This window comes from Tachypleus tridentatus, chromosome 4 (genome assembly GCF_004210375.1).
Source record: "Tachypleus tridentatus isolate NWPU-2018 chromosome 4, ASM421037v1, whole genome shotgun sequence".
Classification (NCBI taxonomy): Eukaryota; Metazoa; Arthropoda; class Merostomata; order Xiphosura; family Limulidae; genus Tachypleus; species Tachypleus tridentatus.
Window position 1 is genome coordinate 101149613 of NC_134828.1, and position 23458 is coordinate 101173070.

Below are 23458 nucleotides of genomic sequence, written 5' to 3' on the forward strand. Positions count from 1 at the left end.
AGAACTCGCAGCCAAAACAGTATCCAATGTTCTTGTGTGTTTTCTAATTCTAACCTACAAACTCATTCACAGGTGCCATAAAGTTCAAACTTTACAAGAAGACAATTACTTTAACACTGTCTGCATACATGGTTTCTGAGCAGTTTCAAAGTAATACCATCTATATGGGTATGATAAAGACAGACCAATGTTCCGTTGAAATATACAGTATATTAACCCCCAAAATAAATCACTTCGTTATGGTTATAACTGTTTGCCAACTTATTAATATATTAGCACAATGTCCTTCTTCACTTAATTTAATTTGTATGTTTTCCAAACATAAAAGCTAAAAGAGATCTACTCCTACAGAAAGTCTTGCTGACCACTTGATGGGAGAGATTCATAATAATTCACTTTGAGTTACTGAAACTGAATCAGACTATAACCACAGACCTTTACTGTCAACAACTGGAGTATTTGCACCAGGCTGTTATTGAAAAAACGTCCATCAGAGGTCATTCTGTAGCATGACAGACCATATTCTGCAAGAATGACATAGAACAAGAGCAGAGATTTGAACGGGGAAGTCTTCCCTCCATACATTACTGACCTTGCCCCTCAGATTACCATTTATTCAGATCTATACATTTCTCATTCAGCTATAAAACGTTCAGAAATATTGATACCATCAAAACTGTTCTCACAGAATTACTTGTCACAAAGGAAGCTTTGTTCTATCAATGAGAAATTAAAAACATAACTGAAAGGTGGTATATTGTAACTGACTGAAAAACAAAGACCTCTGAAAAGACCTTTTACTGTATGGGAGTGGGGAAGAGTCATTACTTTACAGTACCCTTAATAATTCCCTCATGTAGGTGTATTCCACATTACTGTCTAACTCTTATTTGTTAGTATTGCATACTGTCTGTGCACTGGCACATTTTCACAGTCAAGCTGTTTTTACGGTACAATCTAGTACTTCAAATAATATACACAAGTTGAGATCATTACTTTTATTTAAATTTATTATTAGAGGAAAATCTCAAGCACAAATACAATTTTGTAGTACAGGCATTGTAACACAAGATATAAAATAGGTTTGGCTGGTGGTGATAATGAAGTTTTAAAAAAATATTTATACATGTAAAAAACATTATATAGAACTGTTTTTGATAATTCAGTATAACCTTTATTTCCAGTTTATTTGACTATATCAATTTTGGAAAGACTAGTACAAAAAACTGAAAAAAAAAAAGCTTCAGAAATAGGACTTTGTACTTTTTTTTCATTTTGTTGTTGGTTTTAAAATTTTTAAGTGACATATCCATAATCTGTAACACGCTCTTAGTCCTAACTAGTTTGTTTATTTAGAGTAGTTATTTCAATAGCAAATACACAGAAACCTGAGTTCTGGTTAAATCATATTTACAATGACACCACTATAATCAGAAACACATTTTTAGAACTCAATTAGTTTGTATAAAGTACTGGTTTCTATAATAATGTTTTCAGTACTGACATTGTTAGTATGCACAAAATACTCTAAATACTTAAGATATTTGTACTAGATAGTAATTTCAAAAAGTGTATCTTTTGGAATATTTAACACACACAAATATATAAACTATTTTTAAAGATTCTGTCTGAACTGCCTCAATGCTAAAATGCCCAGAACACACATTATTAAATCTGAATGTAAATCTCTAGAAGCAAAAAACAATACTTGTACCTGATGTGGCTTGGGTAACTGGTTTAATAACATGGAAAATTCTGGGGTGTTTACGTTAAACATGTCCAAGATAACATCTTGAGAATACTAAAAAGTAAAAAGAGTAGACATTATAATTTAAAAGTTTTAACAGAACTTTAAAATTCTGGCTATCTTTTTCATATAAAGATATTTGAAAGTTTATTACACACAAACACAATCATTTTGTTTTATATATTACACTATGTAACACAAATTTTGTTCCTGAATAGTATGTGTTATTTCTTAATTGCTTATGTTGTAAACGTACAGAAAATGGCCATTATTCCCTTCAAACTTTGCTTTTGTGACCATAATTTATATTAGGTTTTAGATATAAGGTTTTAGAGATTAAGCAAATAATATTTGAGATTTCTATGATAAAGAATAGTTTGTTGTTTTAAAATTATAACATGAAAATACTTTGCCCTCAAAGATTAAAGATGCAATATTTTCACAAACAAATCTTTGGTAAAAATATTTAATTAAAAAATCTGATTTTTAATGTACAAAATATGTATAATCCTTGCTAAAAGTCGACAAAATTTTATGAAGATATACATGATGCATTCAAAAGCTACAGTACAAATACTTAACGTGTGCAAAGGTGTAGACAAATTTGTGTATATTATATTGAGCCTATTGTGAAAGGGTTAAACCAGGGGTTCCCAACCTTTTTGCACTCGCAACATGAAAATGTAATTGATGAAATAAAATTAATGTTATCCCAAGCAACTTTTAACAAGGCTACGCGATTCCTCTGCCAAGGCTTCGCGACTCCCCTGCCAAGGCTTCGCAACCCCTTGGGGGGTCACCGGTTGGGAACCCCTGGGTTAAACCATTTGCTTTTATATCACTGTAGTTATAAAAAATGGAGAAAATAAAAAACACACAAAGTAACATGTACATTATGTATTCAACATAAATAACAATATTGTCATAGTTTTGTTGCTAAGCAACGATGTATACTGTTGAGTATTATCAAAAAGAGTGCGACACAGAGGTAGAAACTGAATTAAATACAAAAAATTAGTTTTAATTTATTAAATAAACTTTTTGTGGGAGTTTGTCCACATATATCACTTCTGGAAGCCATACAAAACACTATGCCAAGTTTGGTGATGCTTGGTCAAACAGTGTGCGAAGAATTAATAAAGATACAAACACAATTTTTCTTTTATATACATAGATAATGCAAATAAGTTTGGTCAAAATTTCAACTAAAACCATTACAATATAAAAAAACAAATATGAACAAATAATGTAATTAAAAAGTATTAGAAATTCAGATGTATGCAGTACATCTTAAAAATGACAACTGTTGCTGAGTGTTTTAAAATATGAGAGTAAATAATTACCTTTCTTATTTCTGGAACTTTCACTTCACTTTTCCAGGAAATTAATTTTATTACAGCTATTTTAGTTTCATTATTAGAGCCACTGAAATCACTAGGGTCCATTATCTTCAAAACAGAATGCAAATAGTGCAATAGAATAATCTTTACCTAAAGAAGAAAATTTTAACATTTCTCAAAGACTCACTTTAAACATTGATATTTAACTAGATCTAACTTAAACATACAACATTACAAGGGTTAACTAAAGAAGAATTATTTTTATTTTTACCAATTTTACAATAAGCACAGTTAAAAAAACGAAAAAATAAAGCAAAGCAATCTTTTAACTAGAGAGAACAACTTAATCATATCTAAGTATGCAAAAACAAGTTTTCCTTGAAACTACAAATTTTATAATTCAAGCCTAAAACATCTGACAACAAAAATACTGTTCTACTAATTTTAGAGAAATCATTAATTTTCCCATACTAATGGCTATCATTTTATCCTTCTGCTTATTAGTAAATATGCTAATGCTGAACAGAAGAAATAAATCATGTTTTGATATTATGCTTTTTTTATGAAATGCTATTAAGATATCTCAGTTACTCAAGTAAAAATCTACTTCTTTTTGCTTTACACAAAGTAAAACAAAACAAAACATAAAAGCAGTTTACCTTGTCGTTAGGTGTTTGATGAGGATCATTAAGAAATTTTACAATAACCAAAAACTGCTTTTCACAAGGGAAGCAGTCCCTACAAGGGGAGAAAATTATAATTAAAACTCCATATAAACCTGTATATTTAAGTTTTTTAAACTGTTTTCATACAGGATTAATTGATGTGAGCAATGTTCTAGTCCAAATGTAATCATCAAAGTTTCATTTTTGTAATTTTTAATGTTTTACATAACTGCACAAAATGTGGAACTTCCAGTAAAGGCTATAAAAACATTTAGTCATTTTTAATAAAGACCTGATCACAAATATGTTGAGTTAAAGCAGTGGTTCTTAACCTGGGTTCAATCGAACCCCAAGGGTTCGGAAAGTCAGTCTCAGGGGTTCAGCAGAGGTCAAGACACACACACTGTGTGTGTGTCCGTTCCGTTCACCCCACTCGTATGATTAATGATGTCATGCTCCACTTGGCCATCATTGGCTGCGGCTGATCACGTCACATCACTTGGCCTTAATATCTGTGCTGCAGGGAACTTTGTGCACTTAGCAGTCAACTTGTGACTGAAGTAATCGTGCATCATTTGTGATTTTTTTCCTAATCTTTCAACCCCTCCAAACTAATTATGTCAAGCAAAAACAGAAAGTGGTTGGACAAATATGTACAATATGGATTCACATGTATAATGGAACATGATGTGAGTCAGTGTTTTCAATGAATGATTTGCAATGCCAAGTTGAGAAATTCTAGTCTCGCACTGGCAAAACTAAGAAAACATTCCTTAAAGCTGCATAGAGATGGGTAATACAAGAACACAACGCTTGCTGAATTCAAGGTAAAGAGATCCAGGTTCGATGAAAAGGCTACTTTGTCTGTTCTCAGCTTTGTACCCATTGACAAACCAATCCTCACAGCATCGTATAAAGTTGCGTACTTGATCACAAAGCAGGGCAAACCACACACCATTGGTGAAGCACTCATAAAATCAACTGCATTGAAGATGGCGAATATTATGCTGGGAATAGCTGCTAAAAATAATTTATCCCAAATTCCTCTTTCAAATGTATTCATCAGCAGCAGAATAGATGACATGAGCGATGACATCTTGGCTCAAGTAGTTGCAGCTCTGATTTCAAGCCCAGCAAAATTCAGCCTTAAACTCGACGAGACCACCGATGGTTCCAATCTAAACCAGCTTGTTGTATTCATGCGCTATGTGAAGAACGACAAGATAAAAGAAGATTTTTTATTTTGTAAGCCTCGTACAACAACAACTAAGGCAGCCGACATGAAGAAACTTGTGGATGACTTCTTCAGAGACAACGATCTATCGTGGGATATGGTTTCTGCAGTTTGTTCAGGATGGAGCTCCAATCATGCTGGGACAAAACTCTGGTTTTGGTGCGCTGGTGAAAGTCAATGCACCACACATCATTGTAACACACTGTGTTCTGCACAGGCATGCACTGGCAACAAAAACCTTGCCTTCAAAACTGGCAGAAGTATTAAAAGTTGTAGTGGAATGTGAGAACTTTGTGCGAAATAGTGCCCTAAAGCACCGCACCTTCAAAGAACTGTGTAATGAAATGGGCTCTGAATTCGAAGTACTTCTGTACCATTCTAACGTTTGGTGGTTATCCCGTGGAAAGGTGCTGAATCGTGTTTTTGCCATGCGTGTGGAATTAGTCCTGTTTTTGCGAGAGCACCAACATTATCATGTAGATTGTTTCAAAAAATCTGAGCTCATTCTCACTTTGGCGAACATGGCCGATATCTTCAACGCTCTCAATCAACAGATGCAGGGCAGTGGAGTCAACATCATCGAAGCAGAAGAAAACCTTAAGGCTTTTCAAAAAAATCTACTGTTATGGAAATGACAAACAGAGAAAGATAACTTTGCAAACTTCCCCCTGCTGGACGACTGTGTAAGTAAGATCGAAGATGTGTCTGAAATCGAAGACATTTCTGTACCCGGGGAACTGAAGCAAGCAATTGCCATGCATTTAAATGAGCTCGCAAAGTCTCTTGATGGATACTTCCCCACCAGAGAGTCATATCCAGCATGGGTGAGACAGCCATTCACGTTTAGTGTTGCGACAACAGATGTCAGTGATGAATACCTCGATGAAATCACTGAACTTCAACAAAGCCAGGTTCAACAGCAACTTTTCAAAACAACGCTCTCAACATTTTGGTGTCACCAAATCGTAATGTACCCTCTTATTGCTAAGAAAGCCCTTGAGATACTCATACCATTTGTTACAACGTATCTTTGCAAGCAATCCATTTCAAGAATGGTAGACATAAAAACGAAGAAAAGGAACAGACTTTGTTGCAAAAATGATAAGAGTGGCACTTGCCTAGGTGAAGCCTCGCATTTCTGAACTGGTCTCTGAAAGGCAACAGCAAAAGTCATATTGATTTGCAGCAAATATTCATTGAGTCATGTTTTTGTTTTTGTGTGAAATTCATGTTTTGTTGGTTTTGTTCTTTGAACACAGTGATATTGTGTGCAACTGATGCATGGTTCATTTTGTGCACTAATAAAATATCTACTTATGTTTTGAATTTGAAAAAATCATATTTTATTTTTCCAATTACGAAGGGTTCAGTGAATGCTTGTATGAAACTTCCATGTTCCAGTACCTCCAACAGGATTAAGAACCACTGAGTTACAGTGTTGATTGTTCCAAATGAAAAGTGATTTTCATTGTAACATTAAAAATACTTTTCTTCATCTGACAATTTTCATTTATGTAACCTCTAAGACCTTCTCTAACTAACCATCAAAGTTTTTTTTTTAAAGAGTTATATGTTATTATTTTCTCTTCTTCAATTCTCTATAGACTCTGTCAATTTGACCAACCTTTTGGCCACCATAAAAAAAGTAAAAAATAAAGCAAAATTACCCTTTGTTTCTTTCTAGAATGGCTGCAGATTATAATAAGAAAGTACAATATGCACGAAAAACAAGAAATCTTGTACATACCTGGGTTTTCTTTTTTTTTGCTGTTGATTATCAGAGAAACTTTACCATACTTTTTTTTTGTACCAATGGTAGTGCTGCATTAAACAATTTTTATTCAGTTATATAAAACACAAAATAATGTGCATACAACAGAAAATTTCCAACAACTATAACAATTTTTCTGGCTTTATATTTGCAATAAGAACCTCTGAAAATTCAACTATGCTTGTCACTGAGTTTACCATGGGAACAAAGTATAAACTGAAAGCAAAATAGAAAATTTTCTGTGCACAAAATGACGTAATATAATATAATACATCACTGGAAAGACAAACATTTATTTTTCTGTTGATTATCAATAATATAGAATTAAATGTCAAACTATCAACAACTTCTGAAGAGAAAAATGTGGCAGATGGATTGGAAAGAAGGGTCTGATTTCAGTTTATGGCACTTTAACCAAATAATATTGAAAGCTATAAAAATTATGCTTTGCCAGAGCAATGACAATATTATAATGAGTAACTCACATTAAATTTCATATTTCTTGGAGGAGAAGTAAAAATTAGAAAAGAAGGAATACTACAGAAGAAAAGTCACAATTTGCATATAAGGGGAATTTTAGAATTTTTTAAAATATTGTCTTAAAAAATTAATAAGAGATAAAGTTTAGATATACAATTTTAAAAAAGCTTACAGATTTTTCATAAGATTTTAAAAAATTTGTACTGTGTGTGCAGTTACTTTTTATTAGTGTTCCATAAGTATTGAGTAGACACACCTGTCAGTATATGCTGTTAAATCTTCTAATTTCACTTTAGACAGGGAGCCTTTACAGCTCTTAAGTTTCCATCATCTTAACAGTTAGAAGTTTGCTATAAGCAAACTTGGTTTCATTTTCATTTTAACATTATAGTACCTGCAACAAAATAACTGAAGTTGATATTCTAGAATGCAATTTTAACTCTATTGTTCACTTCAAAAAGTGAATAGTGTTTAACAGTGTTTGAAATAAGAGTTAAACTTTGCGAGTTAGTTTTTAGCATTAAGGTGATGCTTGAGCTTGTGGTTAAAACTTGTTTCAAAATTAAAATAATTTTAACAGATTTATTCTTCAATTAAAGTTAATTTGACAATTCACAATCAACATTTTTAAAATTTACTTTATCTAGCTTAAATTACAAGATGGGGGAACATATCAAACTGATAAGAGAAAGTTAAGCCTTTGTTTTGCTCTTATCAGTTTCACACAAATTATTGTTAATTGCTTGCACCGAAAATTTATTATATTCTGGAGGATTGCTTGTTCGTATTGTAACTTGTGAAAAGGTTTTATATATGTGTTCTCTGTATAAGCCTGTTTGGTCTTTTTCTTTGTGATCTAGCCATTGCAACTCATAGGAAAATGCACACTTAAGCCAAGATCTGACAATCTTTTACTGCCAGGCCCTAATTTTCTGCTTTCTTGGTTGGTCATGAGATACCACATATACAAAAAAAAAGTGGGATGTTTCATCAACAAAACTGTAGTAATCAAGAATGAGGCAAACATACAAATGTTAAATATGGTTTTACGTATGAACTTGTAAAATTGAAATATTTCATCAACAAAAGCGATGCTGAAAACATACACATGCCACAAAATATAGTTTTTGTATCAGCTTGTTAATGTTATTAATGCTCCACAAACCTTTTTACAAATATGTACAATGTCTCACATAATAACATATCTGCTTTTATTGACCTAACAATATCTGTCACACTTCATGAAGAGTTATGACATTACTACAAAGCCACCTGTGGATGTTTTTAGGGTTACACTAACCTACCTAATAATGTCTAGTGTTCTTTGTATTTTTGCTTGTACAGAGCTGAGGACGTCAGTTCCACACTTCATAAAGAGTCGGGTCATTAGGATGTATAACCATCCATGGAGTTCTGTATGATGAGCATGAATCAGTTCTTTCAGTGTATCCAGAAATAAGGTGAAAACCTTTCAACAATAAGAAATACAATTTTTTTAGTTTTACATAAATTCAGTGTAAAGGAAAATAATAACCTGCAAGAAAAATGATAAGCAAAGACCTAGTTGTCTGTTACAGTTTAATTGAAACTTAAAATGTCTGGCTATAAGACAACATTGAAAATTTCTATTTTATATGAATAATTATTTATTATTGTAATTAATGTTCTTCCTTTTTTGAATATACAGTCAAAGGGGCTATTCTTGTCTGACCGAAGAGAGAACTTTGACCATCACTTTTATAGTATACCCAACAAAAGTATGAAGTGCTTTTTTTAAAAGCTGTAATGAGACATTGACTATAACTGGCTCTTGCATCATGTGATCACCATGAATCCCCAAAAAAAAAAACTGATAGAGTTTTTACAATGTATATAATTTAATCATACACCTGTCATAATATAAAGTACAAACATATTAAATATAAAATATTTTATTATGGAACACATGATAAATATTACATGTCAGACTTTTACACTAATTTTAATAAAAATATTCTGCATATAATTTTACATCACACATCTGTAACTTAAATACAGTTTCAACTGGCCTAAAAAATGATCTGAACTGATGCATTTCTGAGCATCTATGATGTAATGACATAGTATATATAAAACATCATAAACTGTAAAAAGTGAACTGAAATAAACCAATACATATTTGGGATTCTATTATAAATACTATTAGTTAAAAGTGTTTAAAATTTTCATTAAAAGAATTCTTGCTATGATGGAATTTAGAATTACTTTACAAGCAGCAAAAATTATAATAACATGGCCTAAATAACTAAAAGATGAAAGAATAAACTGAATTATTTTTTCATATGTGAATAAACATATAACCTCATCTAAAACTGATTTTAAAATAATTCCAATATTTTCTTATAAATAACATGGAATACTATATGCTTAATTTAAACATATTTACATACAGTGAACAGACTTCTTGGTAAGAATCTAATTCTTCTCTAATAACACACACTAACCATACTATAGTGTAACTTATACTTATTCGAATACAGTGAGTGTTAGTATGGTGGTAGTACCTTAGTATGTGGATCCATAAACATCTTGCTGAAAATGTCTACAACTCGGTGTAGTTCTAGGGATGTAAGCAAACGAGACGAACGAAAAAGAGCACACAATCCAAGTAGCCCCTCCTTCCTGTCTGACCAGTGAACAGAAGAAAGATTGTGGATAATATCTGCAACATCCTAGTAACAATTTTAAAAAAAAGTATTTATACACAACAAAAGAATTAATAATAAAGTCAAACCAATATTTATATTCATACATAATCAACATTTTTGGGTAATGTAATTTTAGACCAATAATCCAAGACAACTAAATTTGACACATTCACGTCTAGGCATCTCTCTACAGTGTGCAGTTCTAGGTACTATCATCCACTACAACCAAACAACTTACTAACCAGGACCAGCACCTAAACTATAAACAGTGATCTTACAGATCAGTATAATTTTGCAATTTGTTTGCGAGTGCTACCGGAAGTCGTGGTTGTGAAAATGTGTGAATAAATGTGAGTTCGGTCAGCTGTTTTAGTATTTTTGGTTTCATCAATTGTAGTTTTGTTAATTGACATCTGGATTAAAAGTGTTAATTTAGCTGTACTCATATATGGGAAACCAGCAATGAATTTTAAAAAAACTGTGAAACAAAATCACATTTCACACTTGTAAGTAATAAATTAATTTCTGATGAAAAACATTGAAGTTTCTTTGTTGTTAAGAGCAAAGCTATGCAAGGAGCTATCTGTGTTCTGCCAACTCTAGGTATCAAAATCCAATATTTAGCATTAAACACCTCAGACTTATTGTTTATTCTACACTTCCCAGTGACTCAAGTAGCAGGAACAAAAATGCAGGACATATACAGAGTGCATGAAAAACGTGCATTCAGGATAATAAAGTTTTCAAAGATATGACATCACAGCCATTCAAAGTTACCAAGCAACACAAAATTATAAACAGATCACGTAAAAAAATATTTAAAAATATTTCTAAAACTACATTTATATTAGTACATAATACAATCTATGATGGAATATTGCAAAGAATAACTATAACAAGTAACAATGAACAGTGAGTGTCTCAGTTCACAAATTACCAAATTTTAGCTTGGAGCCTTCCAAGATATTAAAGTCTCTGGTTGAGAACACCACTTAATGATTTAACAAACAAAATTCTCTCAAGCCTACCTTACTATCATTGTAATTTGTTCTTTGAAAAAAAAAACAATATGAAGTATAAACAAGACTTTGTAGTCATATTTATGGAAATAAATGAAATTCTCATTGAGTACACTGGTCAGCTCAGTATCAAAGAACTTTAGTCAATTACAGCTTGATAAACATTTATTAGAATATTTTGGTTGATATGTTATTTTATCAACTGACAAACACTTACATTTCTGGTTACAAATTGCAAAAAAACAAAAACACATATGATGACAAATGTTTATCAGTGATCTACAACTTTGCCTTTCAAGATGTTTTCAGATCAGATGAGGTAAAATATTGGATCAATTCAATGGTACCTAACAAATATAATTTCTTTTTAAATAAATAATATGCAAGTCGTTTCACTATGATAAATTTAACTTTCTCGCAACAGGATCAGTTTCCACAGTTATCCACACTATAACTTCAAATATGTTTTGTGTATCTTCAGGAAATTTTGCAAGCCTTTGAGTAAGCATTAACAGTCTTTCACAGACAAAAAAAATCAGAATTTTTAATGAAGTAGTTTCACCAAACAAAGAATGCGAACACATAGTCAAAGTAATAAGTGTGCATGACAATTAGAGTATGATTTTATGGCTTTGTAACCAAATAAAACTGAAGTCTACAAAAATTTTGCTTTGCCTAAATGATGAAAGCATTAAAAAAAATTAATGTATGTTAAATTACTTAGTTCTTGTGAGATGGTAATGAAATCAGAGAACAGGGCATATCTAGAGAGCACATGTCACAATTCTCATACTAGGAGAAAACTGAGGATTTTTTTTTATATTTCTTTATAAAATTAAAACTTACATAATATTAAAAGTTGGATTATTACCTACATTTTAATGCCAAGTTTGACTGTACACCATGATAATAAAATACTTTAATTAAATTTTGCAAATAACTCAGTAATGCCTTATGACAAATACAGAAAAAGATGTCCAATGGAAAGAGTTAACAATATTCAATAAATAAGGATTTGACTTATCAGTAGAGCTGGACAATTAGTGGTGTGTTCTAATTAATCTACTATTCCTTTAATCATTTAGTACAATGTTCCACAAATCATGGTACATACAGATAGGAAAGCCAAAAACAACAACAACTGAAAGTTGTCAGTACCTGGTGCAAGACAGCAACCTTCCTTTTAATTAGCATTTCAAAAAGAAGAAAAAATATATAAAAAAACTCTGGCAATAGACAGTGCCAGACAACAGTCGTTCCTCTATTCAACAGTCGAAAATTATAATAAAGGCTCAGAATAAAAAAAGTTTGAGACTCTCTGATATACTGAAATCAAAATAAGACACAACAGGTGACATTATATTGCTGCCTACACCTTTCTGTAGAAGCATCAACAAGCTATGGTTGTTTTAGCTACTTGTGACCAATGCTCCCTCTAATTGTTTTCCACCTATATGTATAATAAATCTGTTTAATGCACAACAGTATCAAGGCAATGTTCAGGTGTGCACTATCAGTTTGTTTTTTTTTGGAATATTTTTAAATGATTAAGCCACTTTGTAATGCCATCAGTTGGTTTTTAGGTCCACTGACTGCCAGGGTCATTAATGCATTAATATTGAGACTCTTCACCATTACTGAAGACATGTGCAGCTGAAATAATTAAGAGTACAGCATTTGATTCGTTGTTGTGCAGCTTAAAGAAAATACTGCTCACGACCCACATGTTCCACCAGTACCCGAGTTATCAATGAGAAAAGCAAATATACAGTTTATACAGATATATGGCAGTTTAAACTACAATCATCAAGAATGAAAAATAGAAGTTTTACGGAACTTGGCACGTGAAGCTATCTGATACAGTTAAAAGCATCAAAAAATTTTATACTTGAACATAATAGCAAATTTGACGTTTTATCACCATGGTTATAAAAGAAAAAAAATGTTCATACTTTTACACTTACACAAACACCAAATATTGACCATCCAAGAGGTTACTTAACATCCAAATACTCAAGTTTATTGGATAGGATACAATTTTGTACACAGAAATATAAATATTTTTTCTCACTTTCACAAAGTACTTTAGACAATTCTTGTTGCAACCTTTGTCTTCTTGAAGTCAAAATTTGAATAGACTCCATAGAAAACATCTACTTATTGACTTTTAAATCAGCCCAGACTTTCTACCAAGTTATAAATATTTTATAATACTTTAAAATATTGCCATCAAAACTGTTCTACTGTCAGCATGTTGATACACCCTACCCATCTGTTTTGTTTTCAAAGCAAGGAAAGGTCAGGGAATTGTGCTGCATTAGTTTATTTCATATTAATGGTGTTATTGCTAACACACTGTTTGCCTATTGAAGACACACAAACAATGGCAGGATCAAGTTTTGAGAGAGCAGTGAAGAAGGGCCAGTTGGCCTGGTCCAGCTTCCACTGAGGCATGCAGGTCAGGTGGCGTCATCCCCAGCCAGCCTCCCTTAACATGATAGGAAAACGACCACTGCCCCATAGGTTACTGTCAACCCCACAAAAAAAGTGAAAGAAGAGTGAAGGAGGGCAGACAGAGAGATAAACAACAGTAAAAGACTGACTAGGTGCATGAAAGTAAATATAAGAACCAGTACTGAAGAAAGAAAGGTTGTCATCCAAGAGCATACACATAAAAAACGATCCTGCCCATCAACATCAGCACCACTCCAAAGAGAATTATGTCCATTAAATCCCCCCAGGATTAAAACTCTCCAACAAGAGCATCATAGGTCTTTCCAGGAAACAGGTACAGAGAACAAACATTGATGGTACAACCCAAGGAAACACAGATAGCCACAACCTCCAAGGGTGTATTGAGTGGGAAAGACAGGGCAGGTACATGCTGATTAACCAGCAGTGCCACCCCTCCATGTACTTGTCAATCACTACAAAAAACTGCCAAAAGGTTACTGTATTGGAAGGTTGCAAAAACATTTCAAGGATATGTAGAATGATAAGAATCAATCAGCACCTTAATGTCATCCAAGTTAGAATGGAAACCTTAAAAGTTCCACTGTATCACTTAGGTGAAGAAGAACTGGCAAAGAACCCTTCTGTTTTCAACCACATTGTTTTTCTATAGTAAAACTGACTCCACCCACCATGGAGCCCAACAGGAGGATGTACTACAATGCCAAACAAGGACACTGCAGCAATGTCAGGGTTTTGTGAGCACTATACCTAAATATCAGCATCAGAAACAATGTCCACAACACCTGTTGAGAAGTTCCAACATTGGTATTCAGTTGACTTCAGCCCAAGAAGACCCAGCCAAGTGACCTTGGGAGCTACCTCAAGGCCACTGTCTACAGGAGTTCAAGGCCAAAGTGGCATGCTGGGGTTGGACCCCTCAACCATCAGATTCCTTCCTCTCCTCCTCTTCACAGGTCATCACACATGACAAACATGTGGTTGGATGTTCAGATCCCAGAGGAGACAAATTGAATGTACAGAACATTTTCTAGGTCCCCTTACCATGTACAGGAATCCAACTCAAGGGAAAATTCCATAAAGAAAGAAAAAACTAAGTTAATGTTTGCCATACCCACTTATCATCCATGAAAAAGTTTTCTATTGCTATAACAGGCATAAATATAGGGATAGAGATGATGTCTCACATGTAAATATATGAAAGGCAATGATAAAAGGTTAATAGAGCTATTCTAATGCTTGAGTTTGTCAGTTCTTCAGGAAAAAAAACAACAAACATTTCACTTAACAAGACATTTATGCAATTCTTTAATGTTTCTAATTTTTATCTCAAAACAAAATTATCTGATTCATTAAAGTTTTGTGGTTTTCTTTTCCTTGTGTATATAAAATCTGTTAAAAATGTTCCAGAAAAACCCAAAATGTAGTATACTTATGTATTACACCACAAATTACATTCAGTTAGAAAATATTTCTTAATAAACATGCTTACATCAACATGTCGTCCACTGTAAGAACTAAATGATCGGTCGGAAGAAATGCTAGATGTCTCACTTTCATCTGACTGGTCATCATGGAAGTTATTGTGTCTATGTCTTGGAGTCGTTCTCTGGAAAGTTATTGATACCTATATTACTTTAATTTTAAAAATAATCTGGAAAATTAAGAAGAAAATGGTTAAAGATGAAGGTTGTAAAAACTGAATATTTGTAAACACCTCTAATAAAAACATTTTAAAATGAACCTGATCAGAAAAAGGTCAAAACAATACTTTTGGGCAATCACATATTGAATAATCTTCAATTACACAGGATATCTATATGTTTTCAAATCAATCACTGTATTTACAGAAATTTTTTAAAGTTACAAAACACAGTGCAAAGTGGTATTAAAATAAACAAATAAAATTTCAGGAGCTATTACAAATTGATAAACTAATGCTGGAAAAATAAAATATACAATGTGAATGAAAGTCTTAACAAAAACAAAACTTTATCTTACTACAAAACAAAATCACGATATATTAATGAGCTCCCCCACTCAAAGTATTAGATGTAATACCTGGATATCATGGACAAATGATATAAAACAGCAGTTATTTATTACACACGTGCATTCAATTTGATACACAAACAACAACATAAACCAATCTATATTATAATACTTATCCAACTTTTACTTAAACTGCTATTTTTACCTACATATTTGGCAATCTGAACATCATTTGAAAAGTTAAATATACATTTCTCAGATCTTGTTTTGATTTATTTTCATAATAAAAAACAAATTTATATAGACAAGGTATTATATAGTTACAAACAAAGAGCTAAAAACAGAACTCAATACCATACCATCAGTATTAAAAAAGATGCAACATGCAAACATTCAAATGTAAATGTATCACAACAACACAATCGTATATTAAATTTTGAAACCCTAATGCTAAGTGATGTTTATAAGACATTTAATAAGAAAATATGTTGGTATAATTAGAAATGATCACACATAATTTTAATCAATAAATAAGCACACAGTATAAAGTTTTGTAGATTTTACTAAGGTTAAAGAAATATATTTATGTACCATATTTCGTAAACATACCTTCACACAGTTATAATCCAAACAATAACTTGATGTTCTTACTGAATGATCAAATTTATCAAGGTTTATGGCTACATAAATTTAAATTGTTAGTCAGTTATAACACATTTTATGTCTATAAATTCCTCTAGCCTCACATTATGAACAAAATTGACAATAGTAATGTTATAGTATTTCTACATCTGAATGATAATACTTATTCATAAAAGGAACAGGTCACAAATCCCAGTGGATCAGCTACAGTCAACACTCATTTTGAAGGAAAGAAACCATTTGACATTACCCACTGCCTGAAGTGTTACACTTAAATGAATATTGGACATCACTGTAACTCTTACAATACACCTACAGTTGAAAGTGTAGAACATATCTCAGATCCCAAGAACCTCAGATCCAGAGATTAATAAACTAATACCACATGGTCACAATTGGTCCAACAGTTTTTAACACAACAGTTAAAAGAAATAAATAAAATCAATCTACAAATAAACTTACTTCATTATGTTTAAAACCAAATATATATAACATCTACTATTTCTAAGTTATGATATAATAAAATAATGCATTTTTACAGTCATGTACAGACCACATCTAAAACAAATTAAATGATGCACTATGTACTTTAATCTCAAAAATGGGTAAGAAAACTGACACTTTTCTTCAATAGAAGATTTTATAAACACCTTCTTTCTTAACCACTTTTTTTCTGGTTGAAGGCAGAAGAGACACACATAATTCATTCATGATAGAGTGCTGCATATAATACATACACTGAAAGGTTCATAGCTTCCTTCAGTCTTTAAGACATCAGCCATAGCAGCTTCTGCTTCTTTACTTTGCTGTAACATCCGTTCAGCCATGACTGGAGTTTTAGCTGAAAGGAAAGGAAGGAACCAGTTTCATTTAAAAAAAGACCTAAAATATATTCAAGTCTTTAACTAATACACATACTGAAAGAAATTAAAGAGATTATATCACCATGGGATAATGCAATGCCCTTCATTCTGCACTTGAATTTCCATCAAGACGGGATGAAGACCAAAAATGTAACATACTGACTTTTAAGACTTAGCATTTTGTGGCTTAAAGGTTCCACTTATAGCACCAAAGACATTAAATGTGGCTAAGTTTTTTTTTGTACTTATGGTAAGCTACCATGGTTATCTGTTGCATTCCTCAACTTTAAACTAACACCAAAAAGGAAAGCAATCAGTCAACAGAACCCTACAACCTATACTAAAGGTCTAACTGCCAGTCTTGTAATGTACCCAAAGCATAAAGTGCAGGGAATATATTGCATTATTGCAATGATTTGAACATGGCTCATTAGCTACAAAATCCAGAGCTTTATTACATGGACAACTAAGACACAACTAAGCAAGCTGCTGTTTCAAAGCAAAGAATCAACAAGGACGATGGTTAGTTAACAGATCCCTCCCCATAACATCAATAAACATACTACAGTAGATGATAATAAGGGTGTCCAACAGATGAATCAATGCAACATAATCATTACATATTCCTAGATAGACCAATATATATACTTACTATTTTATTATAGTTTTCTTATCTACATAGCTAGCTTGCTTTGGTCACAATCATAACATCATGGTGGAAGAACATGGTCAGGCACATTAAAAGCCTTCTGATGTTTTAACTATTGCAGCTCCTAAATTCTACTACTGTGTATAAAAACTCTAAGTGCACACTGACAAGGAATAACTTCTCAAGTTCCAATTTGTACATCAGTGTTGTCCTTTTTAACTACTAGAGGATTTAACTTTTTGTTACCCACGTTTTACAGTAAAAGGGTTACTTAGAGCTATATCAGTTGTGTCGGACACACCCCACAATGTTTAATATATTATTTTACTTTTTATTACATTTAACATGGCTATATTTTAATTACAGTACCTATATTATAGCTTGTTAACATACAATTCAGGTCATTATTAAATTTTTTATTAATCCTTCTTTATAGCTCTGTATATTCATAAACATTAGGTATTGTTTTGCTATTTAACCCTACACAGAAAAATGTGCCACAGCAACTTATCTTAGGTGTCAAGTTCCTCTAAAATTACTGATGTAATAATAAAAGAACATAATATTGTGTGTAATAATTAGTGATATCAGTAAGCTAATTTCAACACCTCCTTAGGTCACTTTGCAAACTTAACTTCCTGACCATCTGTGTCCTTAAGAGAATTCCAAGTTTGTTCAGGGGTCACACAGACATTTCTTGACAGTTTTTCTCCTGATAGAAAACAACATGAGACTGAAGAGGACATACAAATGTATCAAAACTAGTTTTACTGATATCAAACTTTTAAAAGTTTGTTCCATGGATTGTGGTTTTTTACTATTATTGTAAGCAGTATTTTTAATGTTTTAACTCTGATGTTTACTAGATGGAGCTGCTAATCATTATGATGATGTAGTAATCTAGAGTGTTTATTTGATATGTGGATATAGGGAGATACATTTTATATATATGAGTAAGGAATAAAAGAAATACTCTTATAAAGAGTAAATCTGTATCAAAAAAGTTATTCAATGAGAGTTATTACATCTATTCAGTAAATTAATTAATTATCAAAGAATTTCTTAAATTATGAAAGCTAGGCATTAAAAGCATTAATCTCAATATTTTTATTACCACATTGTGAACATTTACACAAGTTGTAAGCCTAAGCAAACACATCCTTTAGACATATTAGAATGAAAGTAAATAAATCTGATGTAATTTCATGCACTGGACTTGTAACTGTTTGTATCAAACAACCCATCCAATAATAGAATAAGTTACAATATTACCAAATGAAAATTGTATAAAAACTTTCACAATTAAGGAGAGAGATAATGCCCATGTACAAGCACATGTTCAACTATTGTTTTCAAATTTTACTTATATATATATATATAAATTAGTACTTTTCTACCATAATAAGGCTGGAATGCTAACTTCAAGAGGTATGTTTATTTTATTTACTTACCCACAAACGGTAATACCTTATTTTTTTTTTTCAATTTATTTTCTCTTCTTTACTTTGGAGAGTAATCACCTTCCCACATCTGTCTGCAGTGAAGGGTAATAATAGATGAGAGAAATTGTGGGGTTGAGCACCCACATCTTGCTCTCCTAATTTCTATATCTATATATTTCATTTTAATTTCTATTGCTATTCCTTTACTTTAGTTAATTTTATTTTTTTATGTGAGACTGGCAAATAGAGGTTAAGACTGATAGAAAGTGTATCCCCACCACAACATGGGTCCCACTTCTTCAGTCACCTCCAAAACCCAGGGTACATTTTATATCCCACTTTATAGCTTGTACCCTGGGATTCATTCAATTAGTGCAGTGTTTATTATTGTTTTTTATTTTTTTAGCTTGTTTTTGATATTGCAAACTAATATAATTAGTCAGAGGTTTGTATTTGCTGTTTTTAATGCAGTCTTTCCTGTTGATTTTGTTAACTCTATCAGTATAAATTTTTTCTAAAAAAAAATATATGTATATATACACACAAAAAAACCTGTAATGTTTCTTGTATAAAATGTGCACACTCATCAGTAGCAAAACATTATGACTGAAAATATATTGAGGGTTGAAATGCTAACTTCCAAGAGGCAAGTTTATTTAACTTATGCCCAAATGGTAGTATCTTATATTTATTCATATATATAAATGTTTTGGATAATCTTATTATGGCCTGGCATGGCCAGGTGGGTCAAGGTGTTCAACTCATAATCTGAGGGTCACATGCTAAAATCCCTGTCGCACCAAACATGCTTGTCCTTTTAGCCATGGAGGTGTTAAAATGTTATGGTCAATCCCACTATTCATTGGTAAAAGAGTAGCCCAAGAGTTGGCAGTGGGTGGTGATGACTAGTGCCTTCCTCTAGTCTTACACCACTAAATTAAAGACAGCTAGCGCAGATAGCCCTCAAGTAGATTTGCAAGAAATTCCAAAAAAGAAACAAACAATTTTGTTGACATGAAACATTGGCATTTTAAAAGTGCCTTTACAGATTAATCACTTGTATGATGAACTGATTCTATACTGGCTAATAATAATGATGAGTAAAAATATGACAGTGACATCTGATGCTTAGAAAATATCAACATTTACTACTTGTATGTTCCACAATATACATTTCTACTTCAAAAGCTATATTAAACAAGGTAAAATACTTTAACTCCTTTGGCATAAGCTGCATCTCTATGACCAACCTCATAACCATTTTGTACATTTGATCATTTTCATTATATTACTTTTAAATTAGTAAGTTTATGTTCATGAAATATGGCAGATTATCATTAAACATTACAAGGCTTTTGAGCAACAAATATCTGATTTTTTATTGAATTTTAAGGTTATTAAGCAATGTTTTTCTCATGCTTTTTTATTTTTGCATGTTGTCTGTACAGTATCCAAAGTAATCTTTATTTTAAGATGAAAAATACTTTTATGCACCAGAAAACTTTCAAATTTCACATTGAAAATCCTTAGAATGTCTAGATAGTTTTATCAAATGTTTATTATGAAAAAAAACTTTATTTTATTTTCACAAATGAATTTCTGTATAGGTTCAGTCCACCTGAATGATCTCATAACAACCACATAAAATTAGGAAATGAATATAAGTTATGTCGTTTTTGTTCTAGAATGACTACTGATTACAAAACAAAAATGTAAATATTTAGACTAAATAGCTTAAATCTTATGACATTATACATGTATATAGATTTATTATTTTGATTGTACTGTCCTTGTAGCTGTGCTTAGCTAACTGTACATAAGTTACAATGACGCAATGCACGTGCATTCACGTTACTGTATCCAATAATATAAAACTGACCTGTCCTGGCTGTATTTTAGTGGAAATATATAGTCACATTTCAATTATTATAAATTTTATGTGTATATAAATTATTTCTTTTTACAACAAAGTTCTTAAACTTATTTTTTACGACATAAAATAGTAAAACAGTCAAAAATTGTGATGACATAGCCATTGACCTGTCTAGAAAAGGTTAAGCAAAAATTTCTTAATCTATATGATTCTAAACTGTATAAAGAAAAATTAAAATACCTAGTATGAAAATTAAATATGTTTAAAAAAATTTTAGGATCGACACAGAGTACAACAAATGTTCAAGGTATTATGATTTTTGGCAGAATTATGTGTTGTTTTTAGTGATAAACCTAAATGAAGAAAGTTGTGTAATTATTTAAAAATGGGGCTTCATTTATAAAGAATAAACTCTCTCTAATCAAATGGTAATTATCTGATGATCCATAAGATGATTTAGAAATTTTATTTTCAAAACAGGGTCACTGCTTCTTTCATTATGTGTGCAAAATTCAAACACTGTTTCGAGAGCATAAGAGGCCCTACAGTTACCAAATGCATATTTGTATACAATCCATGAATACACAGGAGTAGGTAGTAGGTCAGTAGACCTGAATAGATTTTGAGTTTCGAAAGGTGATTTAAATATCAGTTGTAGATGAACTTGTGGATAAGAAGTTTTAATAATTTGTGAATTTAGTGTGAAACCTCATTTACCTAAACAAAAGGGCTGGAGAGTCTTAATGCATTTTTTGTCTACAATATGTGGTTTCTTAAGACTTCAATTCTGTTAGAAAGGTTGTTAGAAAGTAATGTCATAGATTTGAGCATCTTTGAGAAATGTAATATCTCTACACATATTATAAAAGATAAAATATTAAAACAAAGATTTCGTAACCTATATGGTTATAAACTGTATCTGTTAATCCAATGTGAATGACATTGTAGCTTTGCACCAACAGAGGTTTTGGCTAATAAGTTTCTTTTTAATTCAAATTTGTTCAGCTTTCTTGAGGAAAAGTAACTGTCTGGTAGCACCTGCTACATACTTTTTTTTTTTTCTCTCTCTTTCTGGGCTGTTTATTTGATGGATGAAGGTGCAACTGTGTGACAGCATCCAACAGCAACTTTGTTTTTACTTTTACCTACCATGGTTAGAGGAAAACTACCTATTGATTAATCAAATCATCTATTAAAGCTACATAAATAGCACTGTTGTTTTGTATCAGATCAGTTTCTAAAAAGCTGTGCATAGCAATATTTACTAGAATTTCATTTTCATTGTGTGTATCTTCACAAAATTCAGTAAGCTTTAAATAAACATTACAAATATGCTGTAAACAAAAGTTACAATCTTTAATAAATATTTTTACAAAAAATTTGCATTTTAATTTATGAAGTCATTACGACTTAGACTGTCTTGTCTGAGTGTAAGGTGAATTTTCATATTAACAAAAAAACGTACTTTTCTCATCTTAAAGTTCTAATATTTCACACGCACAAATCTTAAAATATCTTCAGTGGAGACCAAAAAAAAAAAATATATATATATATAAAACTAACCATTTATATTTAATCTGTTCTTTTCTCTACCATAACACTAATTTTAGTAAAATCAACAATGTATGACAGAATAACAAAGTGAAAATTATGAAAGAAGTCAAATCTACCATATTATTTATTCTTAAAGTCAAGATATATATTCTTCAACTATGAGTTCATTTTGTTTAGTTTTACAGGTACACTTAGACCCCCTCAGAATACACTGAAACCCATTTATTATAGCCAGACTGCTCTGTATACATAAGCAATCAAGCTACAAACACATGATTGAATTACGTATACTAGTAAATACGATATCCCAGGAAACTATTTCATTTTTCTTATAATCTAACAAGTTTCTATTTTTTACATTTTAGTTACTTATAATAATAAAAAACAAGAAATTTAGTACTTACCTCTTTTCCTATCAACAATGAAGTACTGTAAGCTTACTTTTTTGTAACAATGTTGGCAGTCCAAAATTTTTAATTCATGTAATTTGAACACAAAACATTATCACATGCACACAAAATTACATACTGTAATTCAACTGACTTTCCAAGTAAGCTACATATAAGTTAAAAAATGCCATTTGTTGGGAGCTGAACACCACAAATATAAACAATAAAACTAGGATTAAATATATTCTAACCTGGCATCTAAATAAACTAGTCTCATTACAAACCTTGTAAAGCAGAATCTGTTATATTGGTTATAAATAAACCAATAGCAAATGTCAAGAGAGAATTACCAACATTTTTTTGATGAGACAGAACGAGCATTACATATGAGTTTGATTTTCTGGTTTATACCTCAGAAAAGCAAAAAACTTAAAAGTGGCTTAACAAATATCTACAGTACAGATGGGTGATTGATAGAAAACTCAGAATACTATAGAGCACTAAAAGTATGAATTCAGACGAGTGTAAATTGGAATTATTTAACTATTGTCTTTTAAACATAAGACATTAAAGTTTAAACATAATCTGATCATATACTGTTTTCAGGTCAAGTTTACTGAAATACATTGATAATAAAGT

General features: G+C 31.5%; 1 protein-coding gene across 14 annotated transcripts in view; it reads right to left on the reverse strand.

Annotated features, from left to right (window-relative positions):
* LOC143249773 (CLIP-associating protein 1-B-like) overlaps window positions 1-23458 on the reverse strand; it is a 179180-nt gene that overhangs the window by 23248 nt on the left and 132474 nt on the right. For all 14 annotated transcript variants that reach the window (XM_076500167.1, XM_076500171.1, XM_076500162.1 and 11 more), the window contains 7 exons: window positions 16787-16890; window positions 14908-15024; window positions 9781-9948; window positions 8542-8705; window positions 3747-3825; window positions 3091-3237; window positions 1715-1801 (listed from right to left, as the gene is read on the reverse strand). In XM_076500167.1, the coding sequence (XP_076356282.1) occupies window positions 1715-1801; window positions 3091-3237; window positions 3747-3825; window positions 8542-8705; window positions 9781-9948; window positions 14908-15024; window positions 16787-16890 (866 nt within the window). The remainder of the gene's footprint in view (window positions 1-1714; window positions 1802-3090; window positions 3238-3746; window positions 3826-8541; window positions 8706-9780; window positions 9949-14907; window positions 15025-16786; window positions 16891-23458) is intronic.